Source organism: Diceros bicornis, chromosome 5 (assembly GCF_020826845.1).
Source record: "Diceros bicornis minor isolate mBicDic1 chromosome 5, mDicBic1.mat.cur, whole genome shotgun sequence".
Lineage (NCBI taxonomy): Eukaryota > Metazoa > Chordata > Mammalia > Perissodactyla > Rhinocerotidae > Diceros > Diceros bicornis.
The window spans coordinates 54,272,562-54,288,637 of record NC_080744.1 but is presented as its reverse complement, the minus strand read 5'-3'; the positions used below and the strand labels follow the sequence as shown (position 1 = coordinate 54,288,637).

Below are 16,076 nucleotides of genomic sequence, written 5' to 3'. Positions count from 1 at the left end.
AGTGGCAAACCTTCCAGAACCCCTTTCTGGAGCTTGAGCCCATGTCACTGGTATGCTTTTCTTATGGTGGCCCCTTCCTGGATGGTTTTTAAAGATTGCTTTTCCCAGAACCTCTTAGAATTTGCTCTTATCAAAGGACTCTTATCTCCTGCAGAGAAAACATTGAACACTTTTTTTAAGTGAGTTTAAAATGGTATCCATCTCGTTTCCTCCCACCTCTCCCTTCTCTTGAAGAGCCTCCTATTACCTTTTCTCATCCTAGTTTTGATGTCTGAGCAGGTGGCCTTTCTAGATACTCTTATTCAGAATTTTTCTCTCCTTTGTCCAAACTCCCCAAAAAAGTGAACTCCCAAGAAGGGGGCAGGAGAGCCGAGTCTCACTCAGTTCGATGCCCACCACACTTGTCCAGTGTGTGACACGTCCAGTGGGATGCATGAAGGGTTTGAAGGGAAGGGAGAATCTTCTGATATCTTGTCATGTAATATTTGCCGTTATTTCATTCGTATTGTTAGCTTTTTTGCTCCAGTGAATGTAGATTATAATGAGTATCCTTCCTTCTCTAGTTTCCTCTGGCAAATTCAAAATATTTTAAATGCACTTCAAACGGCACCTTCTGTAGGAAGTTATTTCTGTCTCTCCCAGGACAAAGGAGTCTCCCCCAACTCTTGGAACACCCATTTTTACATGCATTTACATATTGACTGTTACTGAGGCATGAATCACTTCCACCTATATGTAGATTTCCTCCAGTGAATGGTGAGCTCCCCAAGTGCAGCCACCATGGTGCTCCCCTCTGCCCTAACCCCAGGACTTGGCACATAGCTGAACACACGGGGGATCCCACTGCAGAGATGCCAAGTGAAAGGAAGCCATGCAGTCCATAGGGTGTTCAGAAGCCACCCTTGGTGTTGTGTTGTAAATCCAAGGAGCAGATGAGAGCCACAGCTTCATCTATCCTAGGAGGCCATAGGGCCAGATGAGGCCCTCCTGTCCATACATGTTCTGTGGTCATGTTTAGGCTGGCCTGCCCACTTCCTCGTTAGTATAGCAGTGATCAGTTATTAAAATATAGCTTATCTTTTGCACATGGGAGGCCAATAGTACATTGCCAGTGATAAGTTTATGGAGGCAAAATAATTCAGATGGCTTGAGGAATTATGACAACATGACCTAGCCATTGTGTGGTACATATTCTTTCCGCTTCTGAGTTCCGTCATGTGATTTGCAAAACAAGTCTAGAAAGTTTCTATTTCATTGCTTTTCACTGATAAATTCTACAAAACAATAAGGTTGAAGGAATTATTGGAGACCATTGATCATTTATTGTGTTATACTCTAGACACTGTTCGGCACTTTATATATGTCATTTTATTTAATCATTATAGCAGCTCTGTGAAATGGGTTTTATTTCTCCCATTTACAAATGAGAAAAGAGAAGCTGAAGTGATGCTGTGAGCTTAGATGACCTTTCTCCACTTCACTTAGTCAGTAGGTGGCCAGGCTGAAACTTGAATCTGGGTCTGTTGATAGCAAAATCTTTGTTTGCTCTGCTCATTCTGTTCCATTCGATATGAAGAATATTTGGGAAATTAGTAACTTTTTTTTTTTTTTTTTACTCCAAGAAAAAATAAAGTCTCCTAATAATTGTGTGTTTTGCTTTTGCAGGGAAGCAAAGGTGCCTACCGGTACCACTGGCAGAGCCACAATGTCAAGCACAGTGGCGTGGACGACATGGTCCTGCTCTCCAAGATCACAGAGAACGCCATTGTGGAGAATCTGAAGAAGAGATACATGGACGACTACATTTTTGTATCCTTTATTGGTGTCTTTGGACATTTCTAAGTGAGATGACAATGTCCATGGTAAAACGTGGCTTTATTCCTAGTGTCAGAAGATCCATCTGAAATTCTGAACTGATGTTATATGCTCACGCCATTTTCACCATTTCAGAACGTGGTTTTGTACTTTTTTTGTTCCTTGGTTCAGGCTGTGGGAAGGGCGAAGCTGATACTAAACTATTTTCCTGGCATTTCGCAAAATCAAGGCGTAGCCAATATTTGTCTATTTTAATCGATGGCACTGTACCTTTGACGTTCCCTGGCCACGCACGTGGTATCTAAAACCTCTGCTGTTCCTTGAGAAAAGACCTAGTCTGCAGAGAGTTCTATCGATAGAGGTCCCTAATGCAAAGCAGAGACAGTTAAGTCCAGACTTAAAAGGTTTAAAAAAGCTGGCCTCATGCAAAAAATATGCAATTTTTCCAGTTTTTCTGCATTCTTACATTCATTAATGGAAACATGAGAAGTGAAGATCAACTATTGAAAATGCCTGACATTCTTGAATTGTTCCTTATGTTTCAATTTTAGCTTGCCAGGTGCCATTTTTTATAGGGCTTTTAAAAATCCAGAATGGAAATTTGATTCAAATGTGTGTTGACTTCATTATAAACAAAGAAGTGTGATATTTACTTAAGTTCCTACAGGATTCAGGAGTTTTCTTTGGTGCAACTATGTAAAGATCTTTTAGTGGAATTACTGTAGAGTTGGTCACAGACGTGCAAAGAGCTGTGAAAATCTATAGAGTAGAACCAGAAAGTTTAATTCTGATGCTGTTGGTGACTCCTGAAGCTATGGTGTTATGGATGATCTTTACAGGGGGAGTCTTTGTAACCTTTGTAACATACATTTTAGATTTTAACCCCAAAAGCTTAGTAGGGAGGAATGGTTTTCACATTGCTAGCTTCTGTTCATTATTTACACTGCTCATTTGACTATTAGTTAAAAACACTCATGCTTATGCAACAATACTTTTGCAGAGACTGCCTATGCCATCATTGGTGAAGGCGGAGTTCAACTCACCAGATAATTTATCTAGCAGTACTAATTAATTAACAACATTATTCCAAGGCGCTTAGACCGTTCTGACCAATATTGTGTTGTTTCTTATTTACCGTAGGAAATTTACCAAATATCTAGGGAGTTAAATCCCTAAACCTCTGCTTTTAAGGGTTAACAGATATATTTGGATTTGTTAGCTAGCTACATTATAATAGCATCCTGATCAGGGGTGTACCGCCTGCAGACGAAATCCTGCCCACCGCCCATTTTATAACAAAGGTTTTACTGGAGCACAGCCGTGCTCGTTTGTGTACTTACTGTCTATGGCTGTTTGCATGCTACAGTGGCAAAGTTGAGTAGTTGTAACAGGCCATATGATCAGCAAAGCCTAAAGTAATTACTTTCTGGCCCTTTGCAGAAAAAGGTTGCTGACTCCTGGCTACCGCTGTAAAGCTTCCTTTAATTGTATGGAAGTTACTATATTCAGTTGTAATACAATTTTATTTTATTTGGTTAAAAAATTGAAATATGCTCACTTTATCTGGGCTTATCATCATCAAAACATTTTAATCACTTTTATGTGCAAGACCCATGGCACATGGAGACTGGCAGATGATAGACTAGGCAGAGCTGGATGAAGGATGTGGATCCTCGCTGCCTGGCTTCCAACCTTACTCTGCGTGGGCTTGGTCATCTTACGCAAGTCTTGTGATCTATGTGCCTTGCTTTCCTCACCTGTAAAATGGGAGAGAGAATAAAATCTCCCACGTGAGGCTGTTGTAGGGTTAAATGAAATAATGAATGCAGTATGCGTTAGTTATTATTATCATACACTAAGGCGGGTGTTTAAGTTCCTCCTGTATTTCTGAGTTATGTTCCAAAAATTCAATTGTAAAGTTGCTTAGTGGAAATTTAAATGCATTTTACCATAGAAACTGTTGTAAATGGAGGATTGGTTTATTGACAAGCCCATAAAAGGCTAATTTCCACTGAATGTAGTTGAACAAATTATTTATTGGAATGTTCTTAGAACATGCGCTCAGCTTATTACATTATTTACATAGAAACGTGGTTTTTGAAAGCTGGGTAAGATAAGAAAAAATGATGTCAATGATTATTAGCAGTCAGTCCATCGTCAACCCAGACACCCTCACTTCTGCCTAGGAAGATTGTTTACCCCTAAAACACCAGAAACTCCTTGAGGCTGGGGACTGTTTTTTGTATATCTTCTTTCAAAAAACAAAGTTAAAAAAATCCTTTAAAGCAATATGTGTTCATTTAACATGACTTATAAAATGTAGTCAAGCGGAAAGAACACTAAAATCACCTGGAATCCCACCATATAGGGTTAGTTCCTGTTAATCTCTTGGTGTATATTTTTCAATTTAACCACAAATAGACATGCATATTTATGTGCTTTCCTGCTGTTAATTTTAACAAAAAATGGCATCATCTTGCATCCTGTGTTTCTTAGTTTCTTGCATAATTCTTGGCATGGTGCATTGTATTAAGTGTTCATTGAAAATTTGTTGACTATCAAGACTTGCTTTATATTCAGATAGCAGAATTTTTAATAACTCACATAGAGGGGGTTGATTATGAGCCTTTGAATTAATGCCTTTGAATCAATGACTGACTAATCGTGTGTTCTACCAAGGAAATGAGTTAGCTGACCACTAATGACTTCGTGTTTTAGAAGTCTCTACCCACTCAGTAGATGAGAAGCTTGGCATCAAGGAGCTTTCCGTGAATAGCACAGAGCAGCTTTCAGCTTTGAGGGAGCTTGATGCCTCTGTTGGATGTTTATGAAATATGACCAAGGGTCTAACTGCAAATCTTTTCCTCTGATAAGTGATAAAAGCCTCCTTTATATCAGTTCAATGTTAGGGGGATATTATTATGATACAGTAGCATTATTTTAAATGAAGTTTTTTCCCCCCCTCTCCTAAGCTTAATATAACTATATAACTTAATATAACTATATAACTATAGACTTATAACTATAGACGAGAAGAGATTCGATTTCACATGAAGTTATAAAGTTGCTCATTTTACCTTTTCTACATCTAATACCAGCACTTTGTCTTGTATTGAAGGTCAGCATTTGGAACAATCAGTTGTTACTGCATTCATGGTGAATGCACATTTCTTTGTTCTATGTTAGAAAAAAAAACTACTTAGAAAATGCTAACATTGTGTACCAATAAAAACCTATATTTTTCAGCTATTTATCCTAAGGCAAAGAAGGTTTAATGTACCATCCGTTTTTCCTGAAGGTTGCCACATTCTTACAAAGACATTCTCGAACATATGAGGAAAACATTACAGTGTTCACTTGTATACTTGGCGAGACATCATTTATAGCCACTTGGCTGGTGAAAATAGTTCCTGTGCAAAGCACTCCACGCTCATTTGGTCCAACTTTCTGCAAACTTGTTTTTACTCAAAGACTACACTCGAGTGTGGTTGGCATTTTCAGCCCTTGAATTAGGATTTGAGACTTTTGTACCAGACTGACCGGAGCTCAAGGCCGTTAAGTTGTTCCAAGTGAGGTTTGGCCCTGGGCAGTCAGTTCACGTAGAGGGGGTGAACTTTGGTTTGAACTTTGGTTGATGCTAGAGGCTCAAGTTCCAGCTCAACCGTTCTCTACAGATGTGACTTCAGGCAAGTCTCCGTGCCCCACGTCAGTGATAAATCCAGGGGAGTCCACTAGATCAGTGTGGGCGGTTTTGGGGAATTGACTGGCTAATAACATGTTTTTTAAGGTATCCTACAGTTTTTAATAGGACTCCTGTAACAAAACTAGGTTGGGTGTTTTTTTTTTTTTTTTTCGAGACATAATTGACATATAACATTATATTAGTTTCAGGTATACAATATAATAAAAAAATGTTTTTTAAAAAAAGTAAAACTCTTGGCTTTACCTAATAAGACCATTAAAAAACAAACTTACAGAAGTTGCATTACCATCATATTTTATAAAAGAAAGAATATTTTAACACCAAAAAAGAAGAAAGGAAATAATTTAAGAATAAAGGATACTCCCTTATATTGAATAAATTGAGCTTTATGAAAAATTCAGGGCATTGTTTCTCTTTTTGTCATTCTTGCTGCAGATCAATGAAAACTCATAGATCCACAGGTAAGCATTTGGGAACCAATCAATTAAAGATCTCTTGGGTCTCTCCCGTCTCATATATTCTATTAAATAAGATGACATTTATTATTATTTCTTTTTGGTATCATAGCATTGTATCTCCGTACATTTTGAAAATTAGCCTTGGGCCACACCTTCACAGCCAAAGATTATGTGGGTAGAGACATTGATCGGAACAGCTTTTTCCAGAGGCACACCTGAATTATGTAGGAGGCAGTGGGAGTGAGTATTCGAGTTATCTAGAGAAGTGACACAACCCCGAAGGAGACCTCTGCTCTCAGGGAAGTAGTTGAGGTCTCTGCACACCCAGCCAGGTGGAAAAAAAGGCGGGTAGTTAGGTAAACAATGAGGCCAAACTCTTACCTAAAATAACTAAAATATGTTTGTTTCCTTTAAATTCTGCATTAAATTCTCTTGTCTCAGTTCTTCTGATAGAGGAAAGTTTGTAGCTACTGAGGCAGAGATACGAGCTACATTATCCATTTCAAACCAAACTATTTTTCAGGCATCCTCTCAAATAATATTGGCCTTGAGAGCTCCACTGGGAAATTTAGGGAACTACTCCAGTTTTCCCTCTTCATTCGTTGATTCAGGATTGAATCGTTGGTTCAGGATTGGCCTACAAGAGTCTGAAAGAGGTTTTTCCTCTGAGTGTCTCCTTACCAGGCCCTACCCAGAATTTGTATAGTCTACTTAGTGAAAATCAAGACTTTACAAGTTGTCTCTTCACATAGCAGATTATTAATAGTAAAAAGATGTTGGTTCCTATAGGAGGTCTTCTGCAACCCGATTCACAATTATTTGGTAACCCAGGGCTTGGTGGGTAGGAAGGGACCGGTGGGGAGGTGATATCTTTGGCTCATGTCATCAGGCAGCTCTTTATTCTTTGTGTGCAGTGATCGATTTGTCTAGGACAGGTGGCATTCACAGTATTCCCTTTATAACTAAGGGAAGGAGCACCGTCTTCCATGGAAAGATCATATTTGCCCAAGTTTGTTTTTACCTAGAGATAAACCTAAACCTAAATGTCCTCCTCTTCTGAAATGAGGATGGTCGTAGCAGTGCTGTATTTCTTGAAAATTTAGTTTACTATAAGAATCACTATATTTGTTTACCATGAAAATCAGAATGAGGGCCAAACCTCACTCATTCAGTTTTGATTTGGTCCCCACCATGTGGAAAGGTTACTAAAAAAAATAAACTAAGGGAGATAGAGTTTTGAGTACTCAAAGAATCATAGATTCTAAGTTAGAAGAGACCATAGAGCTCTCTAATGCAACCCCCCTCCACCCTGCATTAGCTCCTGGTGCTGCCAATTTAGGATTGCCAGATAAAATACAGGACATCTGGTTAAATTGAATTTCAGATCAACATCAAATAACTTTTTAGTATAATGATGTCCCAAATATTGCTTGAGGCATACTTATTTGGGACATATATATACTAAAAAAATTGTCATTGCTTATCTGAACTTCAAATTTAACTGGATATTCTGTATTTTATTTGCTAAATCTGGCAACTCGAATAATATTATTAATAACAATACCTGTTAATCTTAGAAAGACATTATAGCTTGTTAATTAAGAATTTGGACTGTAGATCCAGACTGCCTAGATTTGAGTCATAGCCCCGCCACTTACTGGCTTGTGACTTGGAGAAGGTTGGGTTTTTTTGTTTTGTTTTTTTTTTGGTGAGGACGATTGGCCCCAAGCTAACATCTGTTGCCACTCTTCCTCTTTTTGCTTGAGGAAGATTGTCCCTGAGCTGACATCCATGCTAGTCTTCCTCTATTTTGCATATGGGATGCCGCCACAGCATGGCTTGATGAACAGCGTGTAGGTCCGTGCTGGGGATCCGAGCTGGGATCCGAACCCACAAACGCTGCGAACCCCGGGCCGCTAAAGCGGAGCGCGTGAACTTAACCACTACGCCACCGGGCCAGCCCCTGAGCAAGTCTTAAAATTTCTCTATGCCTTAGTTTCCTCATGGTAAAATAGGATTGAAATAGTAGCAAGGTTGTTGATAGGAACTTAGATTAGTACCATGTGAATGTGTATGTGTTCAATCAGTGTTAGTTTTTATTATCACCACTTACTGAGTCTTGACTACAATGTCATGGACATTTCTTATGTGCTTAATAGTTTTAATAATATGTTTATCTATTTTAAATTTTGCCTCAAAAAAAGTTGGCCGCTAATCTATCGTTGGCCTCATCTGACTTTGGCACTTAGAACTGCATTGGCTCCTGGCCCTGCTTCCGTGACTCTTCAGTGTTTTTCAGTTATGCTTCACTGTCTCATTCACATTTTCTCTTAGTGCATGCTCTGCCCCCAGACCAGCACCGTGTACTGGTGTGCTCTTAAAATGACCCCATCTTTTCTACTGCCATTTCATGTGCAGCCCTTTCAAGTCTGAAGATCTTTCTTTTTTCTTTTTTTTTTTTTTTGTGAGGAAGATCAGCCCTGAGCTAACATCTATTGCCAATCCTCCTCCTTTTTTTCCCTCTTTTCTCCCCAAAGCCCCAGTAGATAGTTGTATGTCATAGTTGCACATCGCTCTAGTTGCTGTGTGTGGGACGCCACCTCAGCGTGGCCAGAGAAGCGGTGCGTTGGTGCGTGCCCGGATCCGAACCCGGGCCGCCAGTAGCGGAGCGTGCACACTTAACCACTAAGCCACGGGCCCGCCCCTGAAGATCTTTCTGATCAGTGAAAAAGGAAGCAAAATTGCAACTGAATCATTTCTGCTTTCTCACCTTTGTGTATAAATATTAACTTTTATATGATCCATCGCACACTTAGCTCATTTGTGTTCAATAATAAGGTCAAAGCTGTGTCTCAAAGATGTTAACATGTGACAAAATGTGCATCTTGAAGTATAAGAATTAAGGAAATTGCATCTACTACGTGCCAGGTACTATGCTGAGCATTTTATACTGTTTATTTCATTTAATTCTCATAACAACCCTGTCGAGTAGGTCCTATTTTACCACATCATCCATTAACCACAGCTTCCAGATGTGACTTGCCCAAAGTCAGAGTAGAACTGAGCTTGGGGAACTGGGCATTCTGACTGGACTCCCTGTGCTGCTCATTTGACACCCGGGTCCTAATGTATAGATGTATAATGTATAAATGTCCCCTCGGGGGAGGAGATCTCAGAGCTTTGCATCTTTAACTGCAAAATTTCTAAACATTTTGAAATCGTTGATTAAGAGAAACAATTTTGAGTATGTGTGTGGTTTTGTGTTTTTTGTTGTTGTTGTTTTCTTTTCTTTTTCTTATGATTTTTTTCCTCCATGAGGGCAGGGAGTTTTATCTATTCTATTTTGTTCACTGCTGTATCCCCAGCATCTAGAACAGTGCCTGACATGCTGTAGACACTCAATTCAAACTAATTCATTGTCGAATGAATAAATGGAAATATTTTTTATGTTATAGTAACACTTCATTTATTTAGGCACACTAACATGTTTTCTTTTGAGAAGCCTTCCTGGATTCCCCACGCAGAAATAATACCTTCTCCCCTTAAACTTCATCTATTTGGGTTTGTAATTTTCTTCTCTGAATAGTGTCTTATGGATACAACTCAGTTCTCCTAAGCTTCTAAAGAGCAGGACTGTTCAGTTCATCTTGTATCCCTCTATTTGTTAAATAAGTAAATGAATATGTTTTTAGAGATTTGAAAGTTCCAAGGAAAAAATAATATCATTTGAGAAGAGGAATGGTAACTGCTCTTTTCACTCCTTGGTCATTTCTGTTTTGGTTTGTTTTTTCCTAGCAATGCATGTCACCAGTCTTGAAAGAATGTGCTTCAATTAATTTAAAATAATAATTTCTTTTGTAGCACCTTGGTAATTAAGTTCTTTACTCTTCCTGGAGAGGAACAAAACTTGGGCTAGTTGGTAATTGCTTTTGTCTTTATTTGTAATCTTTTAGAAAACAAGTCCATGAGATTTTCGTTGGGACAGTCATTCTGAATTCTTGATAATTTCTGGTTACTTAATTTGAAAAATGTGTAGCTATGAAGATTAATGATGGACCTTGACTGGATTTAAATTCAGACATATATAGGATCTGTGTTAATCTCAGTCAACCCTTTCAAGCAGATGCCATATTTTGGGGAAAAGGAAATTGAAATGTACCAAGGAGCGGTAAGTTACATGCTACATAAATTGCTGTAGTCTTTAGGGCTTTTATGATGCATGGGCAGTTTTGCTTGAACTTGGCAATACATTTGCATTTTCTTATTATGAATTATTTATTGGAGAAGCTCAAGTAGATGACATTGTTTGATTTTTAATGATGTGCTGTTCTTTGAAGTACAGCTCAAAAAAGCGTAGGACTATCTAATATTGGAACATTATATACAAAATTAGTTAAATGGGATGTACAGCTTGGGGGATCTTCCTCCTTCTGCATATGCCACAAAATTCTGAGGACAAAAAAATCAGTAATGGATAAAAAATAAATAGGGTGATGGGAACCATTCTCTTCAAATCAGAATCTTAATTAAGCTGTGGCTATGACTGGAACATGAAAAATGAATCTTTTATTACTTCATTTATTAATGTGACTCTGGTCCCTGTTCAAACCCAGCGTCATAGCCATTTCAGTTGTGCGATAAAAATAGAAACTGTAATCCTAATTAATATATTTCATTACGTGGTTCCTCACTTCCCCAGGCCTCCCCATCTCTGCGTCTTTTTCCTTCCCTCTTTCCTCTGCAGCAGAAGCACAAGAGCGTTCATTAATCCTGACCCCTGGAAAACAAACAAAAGAGAGCCCACACAAATTCATCAGCTGAAGTGGAAGGCAATTTACCCAGAGCAAGAGCCCACCCCATTGTTGCCAGATGAATGGTGCTGGTGGCTGGAGCTGAAGGAGGCTGCCACGCGAAAGACCTTTGATAATGCTGCCTTTATGGGAGCCCAGCACAAGGGGAACACTGTCAGCAGAGGCTGGGCCCTGCCCTGGCGCCCTGATCAGCAGGGCCCCAGGGCAGCAGGCGGGGAGCTGGCTTGGCATCCTCAATGACAGCCAAGGCGGGGTGGATGCAAGGGCTGTGCGTTTGTGATGGTTCTTTCCAGTTCTCTGAAAAGCGTTGCTGCATCACTCCCTTTTTAGATCATTCATCTTTTGAAGAGTTCTCTTTAAAGAAATTCCCTAGAACTTTTAAAAAATATATTTGTTTTTGCTGATGGTAACAGAATGTTGTAAATTGGTGTTTACTTAGTGCCAGGTACTATGTTACACTTGCAACAATAATAAAACAGCCCTGGATGCTGGCTGTGTATTACTATCCATCCCCATTTCACAGCTAAGGAAACTGAGGCTCAGAGAGAGGTGAAATACTTGAATCTATTGAGTGTTGGAGCTAGGAACTGAATAGGTCTTAATGACTTTCAGGGGTTTCAGGGGAGGGAAGAATCGGGTAGAGGAAATGCCTGCCCTATAATTCTCATAGGCAGCTGAGAGGTTCGCTGAGACCATAGGTGGGAAACCAATTTGTAAAATACAGAGTCACATGCAAATGTCAAGTATGACTAGTTAAGCAGCTTTGAAGCCTCATTGGACAATGACTTGTCCACACCTTTCCCTCCACCGCCCACAGCTTTCTCTCCACTCCATTTCCTCCATTTTCCATCCTCTTTTCTTTGTTATAATCCTCTATTTCCCTGTGTTCAAAGAGGTATTGAAAATATTCTTGCGTAAGCAGTCTGGGCTAGAAGACGCCCATCTAAGACTATATCCTGAGGTCCCATCATGCAACCCTTTCTGGCTGTAAAGTGAAGGCAGGGATGACATTATTCTGGTCCCTATATAGAGTTATCCAGTTGACCAGTCCCAAGAATAGCCTCGACCCTCTCTGGGCAGTTCCCCTGTGAGCCCCCTGCTCACAACATGTGGGGAACCAGGGAGACAGGATACACTGGATACAGTGCTTAACATGTGTGCAAGCATCAAAGCACCTTCCCATTCCCCTCTTGTCACCCAACTTTGACCTGCCAGAGCTTGCAATGAGTGGCAATTTCTGGGCCAGGCCCCTTTTTCTATAGTAAGTCATTGCTTAATTGGGCTCAAAGCTCAATTAAGTTATGCTTTACCTTTGCATATTACTCTACCTTTCAAATTACTTTCCCATCCACCATCTCAGTTGCCTTGTGAGATTTGTAGCAGGGACATTATTATCCCCACTTTAGAAATGAGGACCAGTGAAGGGAAAGACAGAATCTAAATGTCTTCTCACTCTAGATCTGGCATTCTTTTCACTCTTTTGTTAGATAGCTTTAAATTTAAGGAGTGTTCCCTCTCCAGCTTTACACCACATGAAGTACTTTTCTTTTTGGTAATTTTTGAGGGAATGATGGAGGTGAGGCCAAGAAATTGAAGAAAGCAGAGCTGAAGTCATCCTGGCATAGTGAATTTATTAGTGAATTTATATTTATGCATAGATAAGATATGCATGAGACTCAAATGCAAACCCAGGAGAATATCTTGGTGTGGTAGGATTTTTATTCCGTATTGAGATGAAACAAACTGGTCAAACCAGTTTAACCCTTTAAGGAACCACACCTCCTGACATCTTCTTAGGGAGAATTTTCAGTTTTTCTGCGCATTCATAGATTGTCTCACTTAATTTCCTCTGGGGTCCAACTTGCTATCCTAGAAAAACAATTATGTAGGGATTTAGAATTCTAGTAAAAGTCAGATCCAGGTTTTTAGTAGGCCTCTCTTAAGACCTATTGTCCAAGTGTCTTCAGAAACTTTTAGAAATGGCATGTCATCTGCAGAGGCGTCTTTGGGTGGAAGTGTGTGGTGGTGGAGCATCTGAAGACATCAGTCATGTCTGAAGGCTGAATCACACGTATGCCTACAGAAGAGTCCTTCCAAATTCCATCTTCATTTTGTTAGGTGTAACTCCTCATGACCTAGGCAAGTTCATGAATTCTTGTATTAAGTAACCTTTAAGGTGTAATTATAGGCATTGGAACTATACAGTGGTGGATTCATTTCCAAGGCCAAGAAAAGAAATTCAGTGTGTTGCTCTATCTGACCATGGTTTTGTTTTGTTTTGTTTTTTTGCTTTTCTAGGCACAGTATGAAAACCCACCACATATCTATGCTCTTGCAGATAATATGTACAGAAACATGATCATTGACAGAGAGAACCAGTGTGTCATCATCAGGTATGGGAAAGAGCCTTATTAGGTACAGAGGACGTGAGACAATGCTATAGTTAGGATTCCGCGACGAAGCAATACTTTTGCACTGGCTGCTGATGTCAGAGGCTGGTTAATGTATCTGAGTAGCAAGCAGGCTGTCTGCTTTGTCCTGGTTTATTTTATAACTCCAAATCATAAAAGCTTTGAGCTTCTGTGGGGTTGCTGTTTATACCCCTGTCACTTAAGTTATTACAGCTTTAGGGCACATGCTAGCCAGATCTTTCTCTGATCGTCACCGGGCCCTGAACTGAAATCATAAAACGTCTCTCCTCCCGTTTGATTGTACCATGGCTTTACTCTGGAGATTGTCTCATTGGAGATCGTTTATGTCATAAGTATAATAAGCATGTTTTGCTGTTTTATCAGCTGGAGTCTTTTTCTCTAGGTGTCTATTTTTCCTTTCCTTAATAATTTAGTAGTTCAAGTTTAAACTTTTTTGGTGTACTTCGTCATTTGCTTTTAATTTTCTGAGGGCATTACTGGTAAATGCCAGCATTAGGTGTCTGTCGGTCGCTACATTTCAAAATCCTTTTAACCTGAGTCAGCTCTGAGTCTGTGCTAGGTTAATTCCTTTACAATTTTGTTTACTATTATGAACATTTTCAAACATACAGAAAATATAAGCATACATATTCCTATCGCTTAGAACAGTTAACATTTTGTCATTTGTGTTCATTTTTTTTTAGTTAATTTTTTATCTTAAGAATTTTTGAGAATTTTTTTGTTATGGTTATTTACAAACATACACAAAATTAGAAAGAGTGTTATGATAAGCCCCTGTGTATCTATCATCCAGCTTGTACATTTATTAACATATGGCCAATCCTGTTTTACCTAGTCCTCCCATCCTGCCCCACTTGATTGTTTAAGCAAATCATTTCATTTGTCAGTGATTTAGTATGTACCTCTGAAAGATAATTCTTATCACACCTGAAAAATGAATAACTTTTAAAATATCTAATATTAGCAGTATTCCAATTCCATAACTGTTTTATAAAGTCTTTTATATGGGTTCCAAAGAAGGCTCACACGTTGCTCTTGGTTATTGTCTCTCAAGTCTCTTAATTGTTAACAATTCTCTCTTACTTTTTGTTTTCTTGGCATTTATTTGTTAAAGAAAAGGGTTGTTCGTCCTGCAGAATTTTCTGCAGTCTGGGATTATCTGATTGTATATGTTGACTTTGCACTGTCCCCTATATTTGCTGTAAATTTAGTTAGATCTAAAAGCTTGGTCAGGTTCAGATCAATTTTTTGGCAAAAATGCTTCGTCAGTGATGCTGTGCACTTAATGCCTGTTGGTCTCTCTTTGTGTGATGTTCAGATTGCCAGTGGGTCCATCCATTATAAATTCTCATTTCATAGCCATTGTTTAATTAATGGTTGAAAAATAGTTATTTTCTAATGCTATTATTCCTTCTACGTTTACTAGTTAGAATTCTTTTATTTGGTTACCTTAAAATACAATCTATGTGGAAAAAGTAGATAAAAAGTTTGATTCGTCGTCTTTATTTACCAATTTTCAAAGCAGTAAGTTCATGCCCTGGCAACTACCCAGGGTAATATGTTTTTATTTTAAGTATCATTCCAAACTAGTGGATTTTAAATATCTTATCTGTTTAACTACGTGTCTGTTTTTCTTTTTGGCTCACACGGTCCTGTCTTTAGCCAGTGAGACCCCTTTGTATTGGCTGCTATGTCCCTTTGACGTGACCCCAGTAGTCTTTGATAGTTTCCTTGTTTAAGATGTTCCAGGCTCATCTGCAGAGCCCTGGAATCAACCATTTCACCAAAAGATCTGATTCATTTTAATGGGAAAGGGTATTTAGAAACCACCAATCTAGTCACTAAGAGTGCTCACTGCTGTATGTTGTCCATGCTACTAGTTCTTTTCAGAGGACAAAGGGAAGGAATATGAACTTCTCTAAGAAAAAAAATGAAACGAGTTCATACTGATAACTTACATTTCATTTTTAAGATTATAGGGTTTTTACTTCTTTGATTTTTATATTTGTATCTCATTTCTCTTATTCTGAAAATCTTGGTTCCTGATGACATTATCACAATTATTTACTTTTATACTGTGTGTATAAAAATAAAAATATAAATAAATAAGTATATATATAAATATATATAATGGGGTAAAGCAAATAAGTAATTTTATTAATGCTTTAAAATAACAATACCAGTATATTAGTAGCAATACTGAATTCACTTTAAAATTCTTTGTTCTTTTTGTCCTAGCATGTACAGCCAAAATATTGGGTTTTAAAAGTCATGTAAAACAAACATTTTCTGTGTCATTAACGTGCCAACCTGACCTATAGTTACTTTCATTTATTTCATTTTGGATTTTAGGGATTTAAAATTTTTAACTTTAATTTTGCTTTATAATTACGTAAAACATTTACATGCCCCCAAAGTCACACTATAAATCAAGAACGCTGAAGCATTTCAAGGTAAATGTAGATCTCAAGTATTTTCAGCGTAAATATAGACTCCATGACATTTTACCTCTAAATATTTCCATATTCATCTCTGGAAAGTAAAAATATTTTCTTACTTAGCTCCAGGACCATTATCACAACTAAATAATTAATAATAATTTAATATTATTTAAAAATAAGCAGTCCACATTCAGATTTCTCTAATTGGTGCAAACATGTCCTTTTTTGCCAGTTTTTGTAAATCAAGGAACACTGGTTGCATTTGGGTATGAATCCTTCATTTTTTTTTTGTCCTACCATAGTTCTCCTACTACCACCATTGTTTTTTTCTGACATTGACTTGGTGAAGAGACCAACAGAGTTTTCCCATAGACAACTTTTAGGTTTTTCTAATTGCTTCCTCATGGTCTCATTAC

At 38.3% G+C, this 16,076-nt stretch overlaps 1 protein-coding gene across 1 annotated transcript in view; it reads left to right on the top strand.

The window, feature by feature from the left end:
• Positions 1-16,076, top strand: part of MYO1E (myosin IE) — a 190,200-nt gene that overhangs the window by 73,397 nt on the left and 100,727 nt on the right. The window contains exons 2-4 of the mRNA XM_058541711.1: positions 1,666-1,809; positions 10,055-10,144; positions 13,086-13,180. Coding sequence (XP_058397694.1) covers positions 1,666-1,809; positions 10,055-10,144; positions 13,086-13,180 — 329 coding nt within the window. The remainder of the gene's footprint in view (positions 1-1,665; positions 1,810-10,054; positions 10,145-13,085; positions 13,181-16,076) is intronic.